Here is a 19,657-nt window from a genome sequence, read left to right on the forward strand (position 1 = left end):
GTGTGGGAGATGCACTTGTCAACTAAAAGCAATTTCTCTGCCTCCCTGGGGACTGAAGCGTAATCGTAGCTCCGTCTTTCTGGTGTCAAGATGAAACTTGCATTTCCCTGAGTGGTGTCAGCACACTGTGACAGACAGCTCCTGGGATCTAGTGAGGGGTACTGGAAAAGAACGGGGTGGTGATGGGGGTGGGGAACAAGATCTGGAAGCTGGTCCTGGCTCATCTCTCATCCTCTCGGTGCTTTGGGCTAGTCACTTACTGTTTTTTGCCTCAGCTTTTCTAACTAAAAGTGGGAAGAATTCTCTCCTATTTCTACCTCATGACGATAGTGCCAGGACCTTGTCAGGCTTTGGTTATATGAAAAGTTTGGAAGCAATCGAGTTCTGGCAGGAAAAGATGTGCTATGGAAGCAATGTATTCTAGGAGTGCTAAGTAGCTAGAAAGGAACTTCCAGTTTTCTTTCTTTTTTTTTTTCCAGTTTTCTTTGTATAATCTCATTTGAAAAATGAGGAAGCTCTACCCCCCAACCCCCCGTGCCAGAATTTCGCTATGTTTACCAAGAACCCAGATAAATCTTTCCCAAACAGAAAAGCAGAGAGGCAAAGTCCTGAGGTCCTAAGGTTAATAGCCCCTTTGCAAGAGCACATATGATCCCTATGTACACCACGTAAACCTTCTAATGGGACTCCTCTAAAGGAGGTGCTGGGAGACAGGGTTGCCAATCTGCTAATTCCATCCACAGGCCTGGAGGCAGAGTCCCTTGTCATCTCCCTCCTGAAATTGCGGAGCCCTTCATAACAATCTGTTGAGGGAGGTGAGCAGGGGTTGGGGATCTCCATTAGATAAAGAGGAGCCTGGTGCTCAGGTTGGGTAGCTGACCTACTTGGGCTCATCCAGCCAGTAGGTCAGGATGCCCAGCCTCTCCCTTCCCATGATATTTGAACTTTAAATGCCACGCTCTTTCCACTGTACTTCAGCTGTCTTTGTGTGACACAAGGAACCCAACAAGTAGGGAGTCCAAATGAGGTAGCCAGACTGAAAAATGCTATATAGGCATATACCAGGGTTCTCAGAAAATCCAAATGGATAACTTTTATGGAGTATGCTTTTTTTGCCACTAGTCCCCACTGAGTTTTAAGGTTTGCTCAATTTCTCCTGTTATATATTTACCCACACACCAAAGGGAAGTAGAGTAGGGTGAAAGGGATCACATTCCCCAGAAGGCTGCCCCAGTGCTCCTTGTCGCTGGAGTGCAATGAGGAGACACCATGTTCAAGGGTTCTCAGGGAAAGATGTCTTTCCACTGTACCAGAGTTTCTTTAATTGTATTGGATATAAGAGCCCCTGTGGGGAGCTTGCTAAAAATGCAGTTTTCTGATCCCCATGCCCAGAAATTCTCATTCACTAGGTCTCGAATGAGGGCAGGGAATCTGCATCCTTACAGCACATCCAAAGTGATTCTGCTACATCTGGTCCAATGGGCCATATTTTGTGAAACTCCAACTTATGACCAGCTTTCATTCTTGAAATCTCATTTAATTAACAACTGTTCGCCTGGGTGACAAGTGCTTTTGAGCTTCAGGAAAAAAAAAATAGGAAGGTTTGAAGTCTTCCTTCTCACAGTCAACAAGCCCCCAGCTTGATTTCATCATCGTTAAAATATCCCAGTTAAAATATATTTTCTTTCTGTGAAAGACCTCATGGTAGACAATGACCTAGTAGAAGTAAGGAGCATGGTGCTTGGCTTTTAATTGGAATTGCAATGAAAGACCCTGCAGAGGCCACAAGCTGTCAAGCTCTATGCCTTGCACTGTTAGGGTGAGGGCAGATATACCCAACAGGCCCCTTGTGAGTACATACCTTAGGTAAGAGGTTGCAGGTTCAGGCTAGCAGGCTTCTGACTGGTGGAGGAGGGTGCTAAGAGGCTCTGCATTCTTGGGAAGAAGCAGTAATAACTGGTTATGTGCCTCTGCACAGGAAAGAAGTCCTGCATTTTACTCACGGCGCAACTTTCAGCTTTTTCTGGGTCTCCAAAGTCAGCCCCAGTGCTCTGCATGACCCCAGCCTCAAGGCACCAGTCACTCCCCTAGCCTTTCTTCAGCACAGACAAGGTTACAGATTTGTTTTTCTATAAGTAGTGTATTTTAACTCCAGAAATGATATATGTTTATTAAAGAAAGTTTGGAAAATACTAAAATATGGAAATAATAAAACAGTTAAAAATTACCCATAATTGCATTGCTTAAATATGATCAATATTAAGATTCTGGTGAATTTCCTGTTAGCCTTTTTCCCCCTATGTATAAGCTTATTAGTACTGTTTATATAATAATGTGCATACATTTTGCATGTTGATTATTTTTCATTTAAAATAATCATAAGTATATTTTCAGGTTATTGTATAGGTTTTCAAATTATACACTTAAAAACAGTTGTGCAATCATTCACTCAGTGAACCAACATTATATACATAGTTCAATATCTTGCATACAAAGAACATTTGATAAATATTTGTCAGATGAGTGAATGGATTGATAGATGAATGCATTCCCCTTTTATGTGACATTTAGTTAAGGGTAAAGATTTTCAAAGGAAACTGAACACTAAGTAATTAAGTGGCAGAGGAGGTGGGTCAAAAAAAATGGAGAGGAGAAATTGCTAACTCGAATGGTTAAGTACATTTTCTTGAGAATTCTGAACTTATATTTCTCCCTCTTTTTTTCCCCAAAGAGTTAGCCTTAGTTTGGCTGGAACCTGTTCACAGCCATTAATATCCCCATTTGACAGATGACGAAAACCAAGCCTCAGAGAGGCTTTCTAGTTTTCCTGCAATTACATAGCTAGTACATAGCAGAATTGGGCTTTCAATCTAGGTTTGTAAGGATCCTTAGCTTTGTTCCTTTACCACATCATATCTTTCAGAAAAAGGCAACAAAGGCCAGCTGTCAGGAGTTTGTACCTCTAGTAGAGCTATCCTGGAAGCAGAGAAACTTTAATTATTGAGGCCCATTGGATTGGACTGGGCAGGCAGCCGCCCCAGGAGGGAGACAAAAAAAAACACAAAACAAAACAAAACAACAACAACAATAAAAAAAAAACACCTCCTTCATCTTGGAAAAAAAAAACAAGAAACCCATTGATGCCATGACAAAAGCTGGTGGTGGATAAGCTCATGGGAAGAGGTAAGGCTGAGATTTCAATATCCAAGGCCTGAAACTGGACATTTCTAGATGTCAGACTTGTTTGGCTTGGATGACTGGGTATTTGTACAGCAGAAATTGGTAAAAGAGCAGGTATGGTGAATGTTTGTTGTCTTTGATTGCTTTTAGAATACAGAGAAAATTGGAAATGATTTTAAAATTGGTGCAAAGGCAGGGAGGTACCATGTTTCCCAGAAAGGAAGGAAAATGAGTGGAAGGAAACCCTTTAAACTCTGACTAGACCTCAACTTTGCTAAGAATTGCATGACAAAGTACAGGTGATTCTTCCACTTTATGCACCCCTTCTGCTGCCTTAATGCTAATATCAGTGGTTAACAAAGCAAATGTAAGAACTGCTCTCCCCAAAGGACTTGTGATTGCAGTTTCCTCTCCTTAGGCCTGCAATCGAGCTGTTGGAAGAGGATTTTTCATATTTCTTGCTACTTCCTCACTAGAATTTTGATCTACAGAGCGCCTTCTCCCAGTGGAGAAAAACAAGGCACAGAGTCACGTCTCCACCACTGCCAATGGAGGATTGGGGGAGAAATTATTTTGGGCCTCTGGACTTAAGCAGCTCAGGGCTGGTTTACTACTACCAGATGCCCCTAAACACTGAACCCATTATGGTACGTGCCCCCATATGTATTTAAAATTTAAAAATACAAAGTCATAGAAGAAGTATAATAAAATCCAACATAGTACCACCACCCCCATTGAAATATCAGATATCAAATTCTTTCTAAAAATAAATGTTGGTGCCCCTCCTATGCCAGGGCCCTGAGCAAAAAGTATAGGCGGCGGAATCTGTAAGTCAGTGGCACCTGGGGGGCACTCCATACTTACATATACTTGACACTGCGTTCTTTCATCTCACTTGGAGTTTAATCCCCTAAAAACGAAGGTTCTCAGGAAGCATAGCATCTCCCTCTTCTCTGAGGGAGCCGCAAAGGCAAGGGCAGTAAAATTAGTCTCAGCTTTGGGGCTCCTTGGGTGGGCGAGGGGGCAAAGCTCTTTTCTCCTACTCACATTCTTGGTTCTGTAGAATGGAACAGTGATTTAAAATCAGATTTGGAGCTACTCAGGACTGAGGTGATGCCTCTCCTAGGACAGAAGGTTCTCAAGGGCTGAGACGGTTCCTTCCCTTCTGATTCAGGGCTCCTGGGGCAGACACCGCTTCCCCAGTAGACTGGGTCTCCCCAGGGCTGAGATGATGTGTCCTCGCAATCGCGGGGATTTGTAGGGCTGGTATACAGCCTCCCTCTCAGATCTGAGGCTCCCTGGGACAGGTGCACCAACTCGCCTACAAATTCCAGCTCCTGGGGACAGGCCCGCTTTTACGCACCTGATCAAAAGCTCCTGGAGGCAGAGACCTCCCCTCCCACTCAGATTCGGGGCTCACCGGGGCTGGGGTGGCGTCTCCCCTCAGACTCGGGGCTCCCCGGGGTAGGGGCAGGGTCTCGCCTTCAGAGTGAGCTCCCGGGGACAGGAGCTGCATCTTGGTCTCCCTCCGGGTGGGGGAAGGGGCTACCGGACCAGCGGCCTCTCCTCCGGAGGGAGGGGGGGCGCTCCCCTGAGGCCCTGCCCCCTTCGTGACAAGCCCGAGGTGTCCGGTGACCAAGACACTCCGAGCTGGGTGCAGGGTGCGGCTCAGGGCGTGGTCACCGGGGGCTACTTAGGGCGGCCCTGTGCGGGGACGGCGCGGAAGCCAGCTGCAAGGCGGCCGGCACTCGGCGCGGGTCATGGCGTGGATCCTGGACTGCCTTTTCGCCTCGGCCTTTGAGCCCCGCCCCCGCCGTGGTGAGTTGGGCCCACCGAGTCTGGGGGCTGGGGCGCTCGGGCCCGGGGCAGCCGGCGGGCCACAGCCCCGGTTGGGCGCCCTGGGGCTTGGCTCGCCGCCCCCTCGTCTCCCTTCCCGCTGGCTTTTAGCTAATTGTTCCTGGCTCCAGGGACTGCCCCGTCGAGGCCCCGCATAAATCACCAGCTTTGCCGGGAACCGCGAGCAATCGCGCTAATGGCCGGGCAGGACGCGGGGTGAGCGCGGGGGCGGAGCCGCTGGCTCACCGCGCGGGGAGACCGCGGAGCCTTGGGGCCCGACGCGCCACCCCGCAACCCAAGGGCCCTAAAGCCCCGAGGGGGAATGTTCCAGGCTGCGCGGGCAGGGCCCAGGGACGATGAAGATGAGGGGGGAGGGAGGTCCTTTTGGCCGAATCTTGTCCCTAGCATCCCAACCTTAACTACGGAATATCACCGTGGGCCTCTTAGAGTCGTCGAATTCAACCCCTTCATTTAAGACATGGCGACACTGAAGCCCAGAGATGGCAAAAGGCCTGCTCAAGGTCATACAAGGAGTCGGCAGCAAATCTGGTTCTGTTGCCCTGCCAACTGCCCACTGCCCCAAACTGCCCAGGGGCGGAGGCTTGGGGTCTTTAGCCTGGGTCTTTACTTGGGTGCTTGAAATCAATGCTTTGTTCCCCTTTCCCTGTGGAGTTGAGGCCATAGATGTGCAAAGATCACAGCACGGATCAAAATATGTGGGTGGCATTTCACCCCTTTCCTGGAACTGCTTCTATAAAGCACATTTTTGAAAACCGATTTTTTTTCCTTCTTAAAGTTTCAGAAGACTGTTTGTTTCTTTTTGAGATTTCCCAGGACCCCTACCCACACTGTCCTTCACTCCCCCTTGGGAGGCCCCACCCCTTCCAGGCTGCCACCTGCCCCCACTGCCACCTGTTTTTCCATAGTCTCCACCTCCAAAATCTATATTGGTGAGAGTGCGTCATTGGTCACCAGCCATAGACAAAACCTGGGGCTGTCTCCTCTTTCCTCTGCCCCCTCACAGGCGGGGGAGGAGAGGCAGGGAGAGGGTGGGCCTCAACAACTTATTTCAGCAAAAACTTGTTTTCAGTTCTTGTCAGCCTCAGCACCCTGCTGAGAACCATCCCAGGAGTCTGACTACTGCTCAGGGATTGCAGCGTGGTTAGCAAATTCAAGTATAGTCTCTGGCAAGCCACAAGATCTCCGAGAAGGAAAGATATCTGCATACACACAGAGAGTTTAATTTTTTGTTCTGTACATTTGTTCAAGTTTATGTGAGCTTAGTAAATTGGAAAAAAGGGGGGAGGGAGTTTTATGAATGCCTTTTAAGGCCTTAATGGCCCAGGCACCCTGTTGGAGAAAAGGAGGGAGGGGAACTGTTCCACCCCCACCTGGCCTACAAGGTTGTCTGTGACTCTAATGAGATCACGAATAGGAAGTTTCCTTTAGGAATAACCCCATTAGGACTGGGTTAATATCACACAAGAAAGCCCATCCCTATCTAAAGACATCCATGTCTATTTACATTTGAAGACTTTTCCTTAAATGGAACCCAAATCTATGTCCTTCTGGCCCTGGCACTGACCTTCATGATCCTTTCACAATGGAAGAGTGCCAGCCCTCCCCATTCCCCCACCCCCACTCACCCCTATTCTTATGCAGGCCAAACCTCCCCAGTTTCTTCATCTGTTGGACATGTGACATGGCTGCAAGTCTCCTACCCGCATCTAGCTGCTCTTCTTTGAACATGTTCCAAGTTGTGAATGCCTAATGACCTGGCCAAAAGAGGATTTCCAGCTGTGCCCCTGTAAATATAGTCCTGGATGGCTGACTTTCCCTCTTTTGGAAGCCTACATGACACTCATGGTACACAGATACTTAGTCATAAATAAGCACATACGTACACATTCCCACACCCACACATGCCCACATTCAAATCACGGATGCACAAACACACATGCTTCACTCTCATCGTGTGCTTTTCACACACAGTACAATATACCCATATCACATGTGCACATCCTACACATAAATCTCACGTACATACCACACAGTTCACACAAATAGTTTATTCATACTGGAAGTACTTTCAATTGAAGCTACTTTTTTTTTTTTACAGTCAAGCCAAGTTCTTTTCAGTGTCTGCATTCTGTATTTAGTTGGTGTTTGAACCCAAGTGTGAGATCTTAGATTTGCTACTGAATGTCTACTCTAGTGAGACCTGTTCCCCCACATATGCTGGTAGCATGCCACTGCCCACACCAGCTCCATTACTCATAATAGCAGCCAATATATGTGAAGCCCTTCCCAGGTGCTGGGCCCTGGGCTCACTCCTTTACATGTATAATCTCATTTAAGTCACAGGACAGCACTCTGCAATAATTAGTCTTTGGGTACAGTTTTTTTTTTTTGACCAGGTAAGAACCTGTTCATTACTCTCTTCCCTGACCAATGCTGTGCAATATGAATAATAACTATTCATGTGATTGTACAACATAACTATTAATATTCTGTAGGGCTATAATTTGCCATGGGTGCCTCCCTTCAGATATATTCCTGAAATCCTCTGGAGTCAGAGGTGGAGGGAAGTAGCTGGCCACTGGCTGGATAGAGTAGGGAGAAGTATTTTAAATGTCTCTCACCCACCCACCTCCAATTTTCCCAGAAGATAGTTGATATGTCAGAGTAATCTTTTGATGGTGGTAGTGGACAATGGACAACCATATGAAGACATCTGGACGAGGCATCATGGAGATTTGGGAAGAATAGTGGCCCAGAAAGGTCTTTTTTCCCAGGGAAAGGGACAGCACGATTGACCCACTTGAAATTCTCTCTTCCAGTTTGCTCTTGGCATTGGATTTAGCCTCAGACAGTTGAACTTCTGTAAAGCAGCCAAAACTCTAAAGCTGAAGGGACCATGGAGCCCACTTTACATACAAATTTGATCTTTCCTTGGAGATGGGACCCAATCAATTTGCTGAGACCAGGCCCGATTCAGCTGTAACAGGATTATTTTTTCAGAGCTGGGGCAAGTTTGCCAGTGCGACATCCCACTCCCCCTGTCATGCTATCAGATGAGCACCCCCATTCACCAATGGTAGGACTTCCCCAAATTCCTTTGTAAATCATTTGTTTGCACCTCAAAAGACATTTTCCCATAGGAAAAAAAATGTGACGCTCTCAGATTAGCCACTTTACCCACCATGAGGCTTAAAGACAGAATCTGTGCGATGAAAACTGGCAGAAAATAATACTCTTGCAGAACGTACCTCAGGCTCCAGTGGTATTGCTGACATTCATCAAACTTAAATATCGAATGACGAAAAGCATATTGGGCATTGATAGAACAGGACACCAGGTCCCTGAGGGTGATTATGGCAATGCTGTAAGCAACATCATTCTTTTATTCATGCTCATCTACTAGGACAACCTAAACGTCCAACACTAGTGGAATGGTTAAACAGACTCTACGATGTACCACTTGTTAGACTAGTCTACAGCCATAAAGATGGTGTTCATGAAGAATATGTAGCAATGTGGGAAACGGTATGATTATAATTGTGTCAAGTATGCATTTTTGAAAGACTGGAAGAAAATTCAGCAACAAAGTAAAGTAAGAGATTCTATTAAGTGGGTGCCATAATTGTTATTTCTGTTTATTAAAACCTTTATCACGTTTGTTTTTATATTACTCTTATAATTTAAAAATGTTTTAAAAAGGATAATACAGGGCCTGTGATATGCAAATAAATCAGATGATTATCTAGAATCCCACTATACTGTGTTTAATCTAAGGGCTTTTTTTCCCCTTCAAATTGTAGCTTAAATGTAATGACTAGATCAAGTCAGCCTCTTCTCAATGACCATAAAATGTCCTCTAAAACTGGGTGGGAAGAGGCAGAACTGGTTTGAGATCTAGGCCTGTTTTTGCCCTGTGTTGCGGGGAGCAAGTTATTTAACCTCTCTTCAAATGATATAATAATGCCTACATTTCCAGGTTATAAATAAGAATAATCATATTCATATGGTATATCAATTACATTAAATACTCTATGGCTCAGGTATCAAAAGATGTGTTTTTTTCCTTCTCCAAAGATTTACTATGAACCAGTCACTTTACATAAATGATTTCATTTAACATTCATGACAACTGTCTCCGAGGTAAGTATTCTTATCTTTATTTTAAAGACAAAAGCTCAAAAACAAAAACAAAAACACAAAAGCTCAGAGAAGTTAAGTAACTTGTCCACTGCCACACAGTGGCTGAGCAAGGATTCTGACCTGCCTTCGTGTGATTTCAAAGCTTGAATGATATTAAAAGAGATCACATTTGCAAAGCTCCTAGCCCTATGCTGATATACAACAAACAGTTGCTAGGTAGTCAATATGATGTTAGTGCTGTTCCCTTGCCCAGAGTCCAAATTCTGATCTTTGATCTATTTGATTACTTGTAGATTCCTTTCTGAGAAAAAATGCACATTTCAACTGGAAGATGCAGTGCAAATACCACCTGTGTCTTCATTGCTGGCCCTCTGAGTCACTAGGAGATGCTTTCTGTTTCTTTCTGGCAGTATCATTTGTTCTCACATGTATCAGCAGAAGTAGGTAGATGGCATGTTTGATGAGCCTTGGCAGCTACTGTTATATCTCAGATACACCTCTTGAGAAACCGCACAGCTTCCTCAGGATGAGCACCCAATACCCAGCCACTAGTAGGTCCCTGCACTCAGGGAAGCTTATTAAATGGCCAGAGCCTATTCTAAACCCCTGCTTCACCAGAGGTGTGGTACGCTGACCCTTCATTGCTAACCCTCCTTCTTCCCTCCTCAAAGCAGAGGCTATGGGCCTCCTCAGAAGCAGAGATGGGTAGGCGCTGGAGAAGTTTTTCTAAATTCCAAAATCCTCAGAAGGACTCCCGAAGAGATAATGTTGCATGCTGGAGTCTGGGGTCAGTGAGGGGTAGCATGCAAGATTAATAAGAGGGGTGAGGGAAAAGGAGAAGGTGAAGGCATCTTCCAAAGACTTGGAACACCTGGATACCAGCCTCTCAGAGCTTTTTCCGACCTCAAATCTCAATTTAGGGGATTCTACAGAACCCCAATGCTCAACTTTTTAACCTCCTACCACTTCCTTCTTAAATGCAGCTTTTGTTTGTAGTGACTTACTTTTGTCTCTAGAGGGAGGCAACAGCATCAGGGAGGGAAGGGCATAGAGAGGGGTCTTCTCTCACTTGACCATTTTAGATTTTAGGCTAAGGGTAGATTTTACTTTCCTTTAACTGCAAACAGATAAACAACTAACTGGAGCTGTATTTTAAGTGCTGTAAAATAGATATCAGAAAAATACCCACCATCTCTCTCGTCACCCTATCTGCCTCCCAACCTTGGTGGCTGCTAGAAGAAGTGGCCTTTGAAATCCTTTTTAATTTTTAGGGTGGCAGTGAATAAGGAAGACCAAGCAGGAGTGGGGGGGGGCAGTTTCGCCAGGAAATAGTCATGCTGTCATTCCCTTGAGTACCATGGCACAGCATGTATATATAGGAGACAGGGTCCGGAATGGGCCTGCAGTGAGGGTTGGGGAGTTCATTTCATAACTGGGCGGGGGGAGTCTAGATACTGGGCAGGTAGTTTGAAACTTTCCTGCATGGAGTATTACCACTGAAACCTTGGTCTCATTAACACTGCCAGGAGAAACTGCAGAGTGAGAATTGGACTAAGGGTCCAGTTCTTCCCGGGCTGCATTAGGCTGATCAAAACATTGTCCTAAAAGAAGAGGGGTTATTTCAAGAGTGTCAGACACATAAGTAATGAGGAAAATTGGCAGCTCAGTCAGTCGGCTTCAGTCGCTGAACAAAGTGGTTGAGACACTGGGGTATACGGTAAAGGTGGAGGGGAGTACAGTGAGGGAGGGAATTAACCTTTTCTTGAATGTTTTCTATGCACGTTAGGCATTTGGCTGGTGCTTTCCATATTCTACCCCTTTCAGTCCTCTGAGCATTTCTAAAGCAGGTGTTAATATCTCCAATATACATAAGAAAAAAAAGTGAGATTCAGAGAGATGAAGTAACCTTCCCAAGATCACACAGCAAGGAAGCGATGGAGCCGGGGATATAACTCAATGCTTTCTCACTCCAAAATTCCTCTGCCCCTACGGAAAAGTCAAAGATTCTCATCTTTAAAGGGCTTTACTCTCATGGCGAAACCAAGATCTCTCTCCTCAATAAAAAAATTCACATCTGTACCTTGCCCCTAACAGGTTGTTTTTAATATGAAAACAAGCAAATTTCTGTTTACAGTTGAGAGTAATGGGAGTTATTAAAGCATTTTCCACCTTTACAATTCTCCATATAATTTATAATCCTCATGTTATAAACTCCAAAGAGAAAAAGGCATAGTGCAGATTTTAAGCTCCAAGTAGTGTGTGTGTGTGTGTGTGTGTGTGTGTGTGTGTGTGTTGGGATGGGAGGCAGGAAGAGAAACTTAGAAGAGGGAGAGGGCTCACAAGAGTGACTTTGAGGAAGTGGAAGAGAAGCTGGTATATTCAGAAGAGGTGTCAGACTGATCCACAGCTGCAGGAAAGCCAAATGCCTGAGACTAGATGCTGGGAGAAATGAAAGTCTGATGAACTCCTCATATGGACTTACCAAGGGCTTCAGCTAGTCTGTGCCCTGAGTGACTGAGACTGGCCTCTCTATCACCCCGCTCCATTTTTTTTTTCAAAAGGAGACTTTCTGGCTACATATTAGTTTAGGCAATGGTTTTCCTGCCCACCCAGGATGAGGTGCTGACCCAGGCCCAGCTTCAGGGAAGTTTTATGGATGTTCCAGCTGCTTTTCGGCCACACACCAGGCTCATTTGTGCCAGTTGAGAGGGCACAATAATAACTGTAGCAATTTAAATCATGCTTCTCGCTTTCCCCCCTGAAAAGTGGTGAAGTGACTCACCACAGTTGAATTGTCCCTCTCTCTCCACCCCCTGACCTCTTTGCAGCAGTCTAGGCTGGTTCCCTAGGGGCTGAGCTGGAAGCTGTGACTGGCCTGACACCCCGCCATAAATGTGTTCCCCCCATGTATTGTTTTAATTTGGATTTCTCATATGAGGCTGCTTGGAAGGCATTAGAGCAGCATGAGCCCCATTAGGCAAGCACAGTGCTCCCTCTTTCCCCCACCAAACATGAATAATACAAAATAGGGCCATTCAGGAATTTTTTCTGGGGGGGGGGAATCTGCTTGTTTTTCAATGTGCAGCTTGATATGGAGATGACTGTCCTGCTTGAAATTTACTGCATACCGGGATCCCTGGGTGGCGCAGTGGTTTAGCGCCTGCCTTTGGCCCAGGGCGCGATCCTGGAGACCCGGGATCGAATCCCACGTCGGGCTCCCGGTGCATGGAGCCTGCTTCTCCCTCTGCCTGTGTCTCTGCCTCTCTCTCTCTCTCTCTCTCTGTGACTATCATAAATAAATAAAAAAAAAAAAAAGAAATTTACTGCATACCAACTTCTGGTGGTAATGCTGTAAAAACAGGCCTGGGGGAACTGTGAAATCATTCCCTCACTCCATTCTGACCCCTCGCCTCCATCATTCTCCATACCCAATTCCCCTGACCCTATGGCTAGACAATGCTCATTCTCTGATCTTTCAGCACCAGCCTAAGGAGAGCTCCCAGAACAGGAGCTGGTGAGGTGCTTATGAGCCTAGAGTAATTAAAGATTTTGAGGTGTCAACAAAGCAGGTAATTAGGTGGAGAAGGTATCAGCTATCTGAGAGACAAAGAAAGTAATTATGCTGAGCACTCTTGGTGCTGTCAGTAAACTCAAAAGAAAGATTTGTTGAGAAATGATACTGTTTGATAGAGACTTCAATGCCTAGCAGGAATCAGGAGACTGGGTGAGGCTGCCTGGTATAGAAAAAAGGTTTAGGGAACATAGCAAACCTGTATTTAAATACTAGCTCCACCTCCCTCTGGCTGTGTGATCTTGGAGTAGTTACTTTACTACTCTGAGCTTGATGTGTGATGTATAAAATAGCGATAATCATAGCTCCACCTATCTCATTGGGTCATTGTGAGGACTCGAAGAGGTAATGATTGTAAGAGCACTTAGCCTGGTGCCTGGTGCACAGCAAGTACTTAATAAATGGTAACGTTATTATGATGATCACTACCATTACTCTTACTATATCCCAGACGTTCTCTACAGGAGCTCAGAGTTTAAAAGGAGAGACCAATAATTGTAGTTATGTATCCAGTTATGTATGATCATGTCATGAGAAGTATGAAGAGTGTAATTATGGTGGCTCAAAGGAGGGAGCCTTCAACTGGGAGGGAGAAAATCAGAGAAAGTTTTGTGACTCTTAAGTTAGGTCTTAGAAAAATAAGTAGGAGTTTGTCACGAGGCCCAGGGGAAAAGAGATTCCAGGCAACTGGATCTGCCCACACAAAGCCAAGGAGATGTGAAACAGCAAGGCCCTGAGCAAATAGTTGGGCTCAGCTAGGCAAGGACTGGGATCTCCAGGGGGGAGGGGTGTTGGGCGAGTGACCAAGAATCTCTCCAGTTTGCTCCCACCAGCCCCTGCACCGCGCCCCTAGGTGCCCTACCTGGCCAATCACGTGCAGCGCCCTCCTCTTCTTTCCTCTAAGCAGCCAGGTAAGCTCACACCCTGCCCCAGCAGGCCTTGCGATGACGCACCAGCCAAGGGCAGGCGGACCCAGACACAGCAGGTCAAGCCAGCGGCGACCCTGCCAGAGTCTCTGGTCCCTACCTCCTTTCTCGTCCCAGTCCTTGGGCAACGCCCCTCCCCCAATTAAAAAAAAAACACCCATCAAGCGCAGTCACTTGGATTCTCTTAACAACCCAGTTCTCTCACACACTATACCAGTCTGCTCAGGCAGCACTCCACTCCAAAATACACATGGTCTCCAGCCCTCCATCTGAGCCCATACACTGGCCACATGCATCTCCCCCCACACATGAACACATCACACCCAAATACACACACACACACACTCCATACCTTCATGCACATGAACCTTTTAACACACACAGCTTAAGTAGGCTCACATAAAGACATTTTGCTCATGAACTCACTCACACACAATACACCCCAACAAACACCACCCATAAACTCACACTGGCATAGCACATCCAAGGGTAAACACACATCAAACACACCTATGCACACAAGGTTCAATGAGCATAACACATATACACACTGCACACATATACACACTCACCACAACACGACCACGAACCCGGCAGAAATCATACATCGAACACACCCACATCCAGATCGCACCCACATAGTCACACTATAATCCGGCAGAAATGTACAACTTACAAGCATGCACACACAAACACTGCGCAAAACACACGCTCCACGTCCGAGCGCAAACCAAATATACTCCACACCCCACACCCAGCCACACACCGAACGCACACACAGACGAACCGCATCCGCGCGCGCGCACACACGCGTACATGCATACATACATACACACACACACAGCCCGCCCCCTCCTTCCCTCTGGGCGGAAGAGAAGGGGGCGAGGAGGGGAGGAGGGGAAAGAAGGAAGGGGGATGGGCCGGCGAGGCGGTGAAGGCACAGACGCTATCTTCCCTTTGACCTGAGGTGTTGCCCCCTTAACGCCTGTTCTCCAGTCCCAAGTAAAGGGATTGAATTGGGTCCAGGCGGGGGGCCAGTTGCAACCTAGGAAAGCTGGAAGGTTGGGGGAATCCGCCGGCGGGTGGCTAGCGCTAGGGCTCCGCGGGGACCCTGCTTCCTCGTATAATCGACCCCCCGGGAGGCTCCTCCTACCGTACCCTCCCCCAGATCCTTCAGCGCCTTGACCTTTGCCCCCCAGGGGGTGTTTTTCCTCCTATCTTTGGGAGAGTGGACAACTCTTAAGGGTGGAGGGCATTATTGGTTTCAAGAAGTAAGGAGTTTAGATCTGCAGAGAAGCTTTTTGCGAAACCTGTCCTAACCTAGCTTGAAGACTTCTCTTCATGGAGAACTCACTATTTTGCAAAGCAACTAATTTTCTGCATAAAAATCACTGACCCCGCGCTGGACACATAGTAGGGCGTCATATATGTTCCTCCCTCCCGCTTATGTCACCAAATCTGGTAGAGCTATCTGCAGCCCGCACCAGCCTGTGACAGCTCTTGGGCAACCGGTGAGTTTTTTGTTTTTTTGTTTTCTTAGCACACAAGCTCTCCCGAGAACTGCGGCCAAGGCTGTGGAGCCACTGGCGGCAGGGGGCGGTAGAGTTGCCAAAGGTGCTTTGCACTGCGAGGTAGCCCCCACAGGAAACTCTGAGGTACAGGCTACCTGCTACAGGGGTTATTCCAGAAGGCTCTGCATCCAGATGACTACCTGGCTCCGGTCGCCTGCTTTCCTCCCTGGACAATATACTGGACAGCGGGGGTAGGAGAGGTGGAGGAAGAGGACATCTGTCTCCTGCGGCGCATTGTGTAAAGCGCCGTACTGAAGGCTTCAGAGTCGTTCTACTTCGAATCCCTGTTCTGTGGCTTTGTAGGTGACTAGCTTAGCAAGTCACTGAGGTATGTTGGCGGGGTGGTTGTGAAGTTGGAAGGAGGAAACACATGCAAAGTGTTTATCCCAGTTAAGATCTGGAAGAACTCCCTTCCTTTCTAGCCCTTCCTCCTCTCTCCAACCCTAATCAGATATAAAGATTTGAAAGTTTGGGGAATTGGAGAATCAGGGGGAGGGATAAATGGCCACCAGACGATGCCCCTAAGCAATGCCAGAAAAAAAGTTAGCATTCAATTCCTTAAGCGATGTTCTGTGTTTAAGGGAAATGCTTGCACCAGTGATTTTAGTGATGCCACTTGATAGTTACAAGACATTCCAGGTTACAGCCCCAGTCCTTGGGACTCCAGTGAGGCGCCTCTGTCCATCACCTCCATTACTCACAGGTACTTACTAATTTATTTATTTATTTCTCCCTGTGTCCTAACCAAATTGCCAGGTTAATTTTTTTAAAATTTGTAATGAACACTCATTGGGGACCAGGGACATCTCCTCTTACTTTATGTCTTGTGGGTGTCCAGCACAGTGCCACACACTGTGTCCAACACTGTGGCTGGATTACATGCAACCAAGAGATGTCCTGAATAAAATCTTTTGGAAATGCTGAGACTTGAGGACACTTAAGGAGTTATCATAAGGAATCTAGAGAGAGGACTCCAGTAGTGCCACCCCAGATGCTGTGGGGAAGACAGGTGGTAGCTTTGGGGTAGGGAGCTATTCCTTTCCTCCTCAAAGCCCTCCATCCTGAAGCCTGTCTGGAAGGGCGTTGTTCCACTGCGGCTGAGGCTTCTGCAGTCAATTAAGAAGAAAGCCTCTTTCCTGGAGGGCAGAGGCCCTGGCCAGCTAGAGGGTGAGTCACTCACTGTCTCAGAGTTGAGCAGCAGAGGTGGCACTACAGTGGCAGTGAATCAGTCCAAGATGGCATGGGGAGATTACCTGAGTGATGATGAGCAGGGGGATGAAGCATAAACCTGAGCCCTTGGGCTGGGGCTAAGTGGTAGAGTCTCTGTATACAACTTCAGAGAATCGGCTCTTAACCCACCCACCCCCTTCCACTCCAGCCAGGTCCCCAAGGATAGCGCTGGCAGCCTTCTTAGAGTAGGAAGTGAGGTGGAAAGCACCCTTCTTGGGGGGGTGTTTGGGGTACCTAGATTCCAATCCTGATTCTGCTACTTGCTATGTGACCTTGGGGAAGCCCTTTTCCCTCCTGTGCCCAACACCAGAAGGTGGTCCAGGGGTCAAGGCCTCTGTGCCAGGCCATATGTACCATACTGATGCTATTTCACATGTTCTTCCCCATGGTGCTATGGGGTGAGCATTTATTCCCCTATTTTGCAGTTGAGAAAACTGAGGCTGAGTGATATTCAGTGATCTACCTTTTCACTATTATATTGTGCAGTATTTATGTTACCAAGGCGATCACTATAACTCAAGCCGACAACCTGCCATTCTTCTGCCTAAATTGACTCTCTGTGCACTGGGGTTCAAATCATGTCTCCCAACTGCCCCTAACACCAACTTGTGTTACTTTCCTGACAAGGCAGTTGGCTACCTGAATGGGTTTCTTGTTTCATCTTCTTGACACCCACCCACTCCCAACTAAAATCCTTCCCTGGTATATCAGTCTAAGATCCTACATTATAAAGCAAGCATCACCAGAAGGATGCTCCCCAATATCAGTCCCATTATCACAAAGGTGGGGAAATTGGCTGCAGGATGCTGCAGTGAGGAAGGGGAGCAGAGCTGCTAGGGCCAGAAGGAGGGGCTACAGAAAAAAATCCAACAGGAGAGAGAGAGAGAGAGAGAGAGAGAGAGAGAGAGAGAGAGAGAGAGATGCCAGGGACAATTTGGACCAGCCTCAAACTGCTGCTCCCTCCCTTTCTCCCCCTCTCCTGATCTGGTGCTCTAGAATGTATAAAGGGGCAGCACCCAGCCCATTTGCAGCAGGAGGAGAGGGAGAGATCCTCTTCTTCAATGGAAAGGAAAACTGCCCTGAGCATTCAAATTACATTCCTGTGTTGGGTAAGATTTATTGAATTACTGTGGGGGGGAGGGGTGGGAGGAAGGAGGAGGAAAAGAGGGCATCTTCCTGGTCCTGATGGTGGCGAGGTGGTACTTCAAGTGCAAAGAGCGCCACCCCTGTGGCTGCTGGAGCCAGAAACTCTCCTTTTGCTAGGGTAGTTAAAAGGGACTTGCCATGGGGTTCCTGGATCTAATTTTCCAATCCAGGAGATCTGAGAGCCACTTCCCTGAGCTTTTGGGGAGGCAGTCCATGTCTCCCTGGGCTGCCCCAGTATCTGTGTACACCTCAAGTCAGCAGCAGCCCACGTTCCTCTCCCCTCCCTTTCATTCCTTCTCTACTTTGCCCAGGCTCTGCCTCCTACTCTTTCCCTCTTGCCAGGATCACCCATAGTCTCTGTGACATTCTTGACTCTCTTCTTTCTTTTCTATTCCTGTCCCTCTGTGTCAACAATACCCTCCTCCTTTTGTCCATTTACTTTGTCCAGGAGAGGAGAAAAATCCAGTTGGGAGGGGGTGTAATTGCATATTTGAAATCTCCCCATTTGAGAGCTTGCATTTATAACCCCGTGTTACCCTCATCGCATCAGATGAGAATATTTAGTACTTGTGAATAATATATTTTTGCTTGACTGAACAGTGATTTGTACATACCAGTGCTGGGCTGCAGATTGGAAGGGCAGCAGTTTTGGGAAGAGGTATTAGAAGGTAAGATGGTTTGGGCAGGTGTGGATGCCTTCTGATTTCACAAGGTGCCAAGAAGCTACAAAAAGAATGATGAAGGCTATAGTTGTGTGTGTGTGTGTGTGTGTGTGTGTGTGTGTGTGTGTGTGTTGCAGGAGGGAGGTTACTGAGACCATCCTCATCCAGGTGGGTAGAGGACTTTGCAAAGTCAGCTTCTGTTTGCTCTTGCACGGGACTTTGAACAAAATGACCTTTTTGTCTCTGAGTTTGCAAGAGCAGAGGCCCTGGACAAAACAGGAAACAAGGAGCAGAAAGAGTGAGGCAAGGAGGGGAGGAGGTTATAGCTGGTGCAGTCCCTGTGTGCAAAGGGCCAACAAGAGATGTTCCCTGCCCTCCAATGCCATACCAATCAGGGAAGAAGGGAAGCAATGAAGGGTAGCAAAGTGCGCTGAGCTTCTATCCAGGAGTTTTGGGTCTTCCTCTCAACTCTGCCACTAATTAGCTCTGTGCCCTTTGGTAAGTTTCTTAGCCATTTAAACCTCCACTTCTGCCTTTCCTTTGCTTGTAATGTGAGATTGTGTGGCATGACCAGGGGAGGTGAAATTTGGAGCACTCAGAGGAAGGGACTCCTGAGCTGAATCTCCAAGGAGAGATCAGCTTTGAATAAAGGGAGAGAAGATTGTGGGGTACAGCGAGAAACAGTGGGAGTAGCCCAGGGAATTTAGCAAACAGGTATGCGTAAGGCACTGAGCTGGCTGCTGCGTTGAAAATTGCTATGAATCAGCCCCTGCCCCACCGCGGAAAGCTTTATACAGAGTGGGGGAATCTGAGCGGCAGAGCCAAGCGCTAGCCGAGCCTGCAGCTCGTCCCAGGACAGGCCGCGGCCAAACCGCACGACTGACCAACGGGTCACGCAGCCACTGATTCCCTGGCCGGACCAGGAGAGTCGCCAAGAGGTAGTGCAGGGGCAGGGCTCCTGGGGCCTGAGTGCAGCCCACTGAGGGGCTAGAGTGGGAGGTGAGGGTCCCTCCAAGTGGAGGACCCACGTGAGGGAGGGAGAGGAAGCCGGCGAGTGCTACACAAGTTCCAGATTTCCGCGTTCAATGCTCTAACCCCTAGCTCTCGCAAGCAAATTTTCATTTTTTGAGTTCCCGGCAGGGAGTGGGAGCTGAGAGGGGTCTTTTGCGCGCCGCGGGGCTTTGTTGAACTTTGCAGCTTCTGCGCTCTCTCGAGCCACACAGGGGCGGGACGCCTGTGGCACACCCCAGCCCGAAGTCCGTGCTCGCAGCTTGGTGGCAGCCGGAGGCCCTGGACCAGCACCCCAGGCAGAGGGCGCAATGTCCGCGCCACGAGGGTTCTCATCCCTGCCGCCTCTTCCGCTGTCACCTAGCT

The 19,657-nt window shown here is 47.5% G+C and overlaps 1 protein-coding gene across 1 annotated transcript in view; it reads left to right on the forward strand.

Annotated features, from left to right (window-relative positions):
* Positions 1-4,811: 4,811 nt before the first annotated feature.
* Positions 4,812-19,657, forward strand: part of ARHGAP36 (Rho GTPase activating protein 36) — a 31,373-nt gene continuing 16,527 nt past the window's right edge. Inside the window, exon 1 of the mRNA XM_038586607.1 lies at positions 4,812-4,998. Within this exon, the coding sequence (XP_038442535.1) occupies positions 4,941-4,998 (58 nt within the window). The 5' untranslated portion in view covers positions 4,812-4,940. The remainder of the gene's footprint in view (positions 4,999-19,657) is intronic.

Source organism: Canis lupus, chromosome X (assembly GCF_011100685.1).
Source record: "Canis lupus familiaris isolate Mischka breed German Shepherd chromosome X, alternate assembly UU_Cfam_GSD_1.0, whole genome shotgun sequence".
Taxonomy (NCBI): domain Eukaryota; kingdom Metazoa; phylum Chordata; class Mammalia; order Carnivora; family Canidae; genus Canis; species Canis lupus.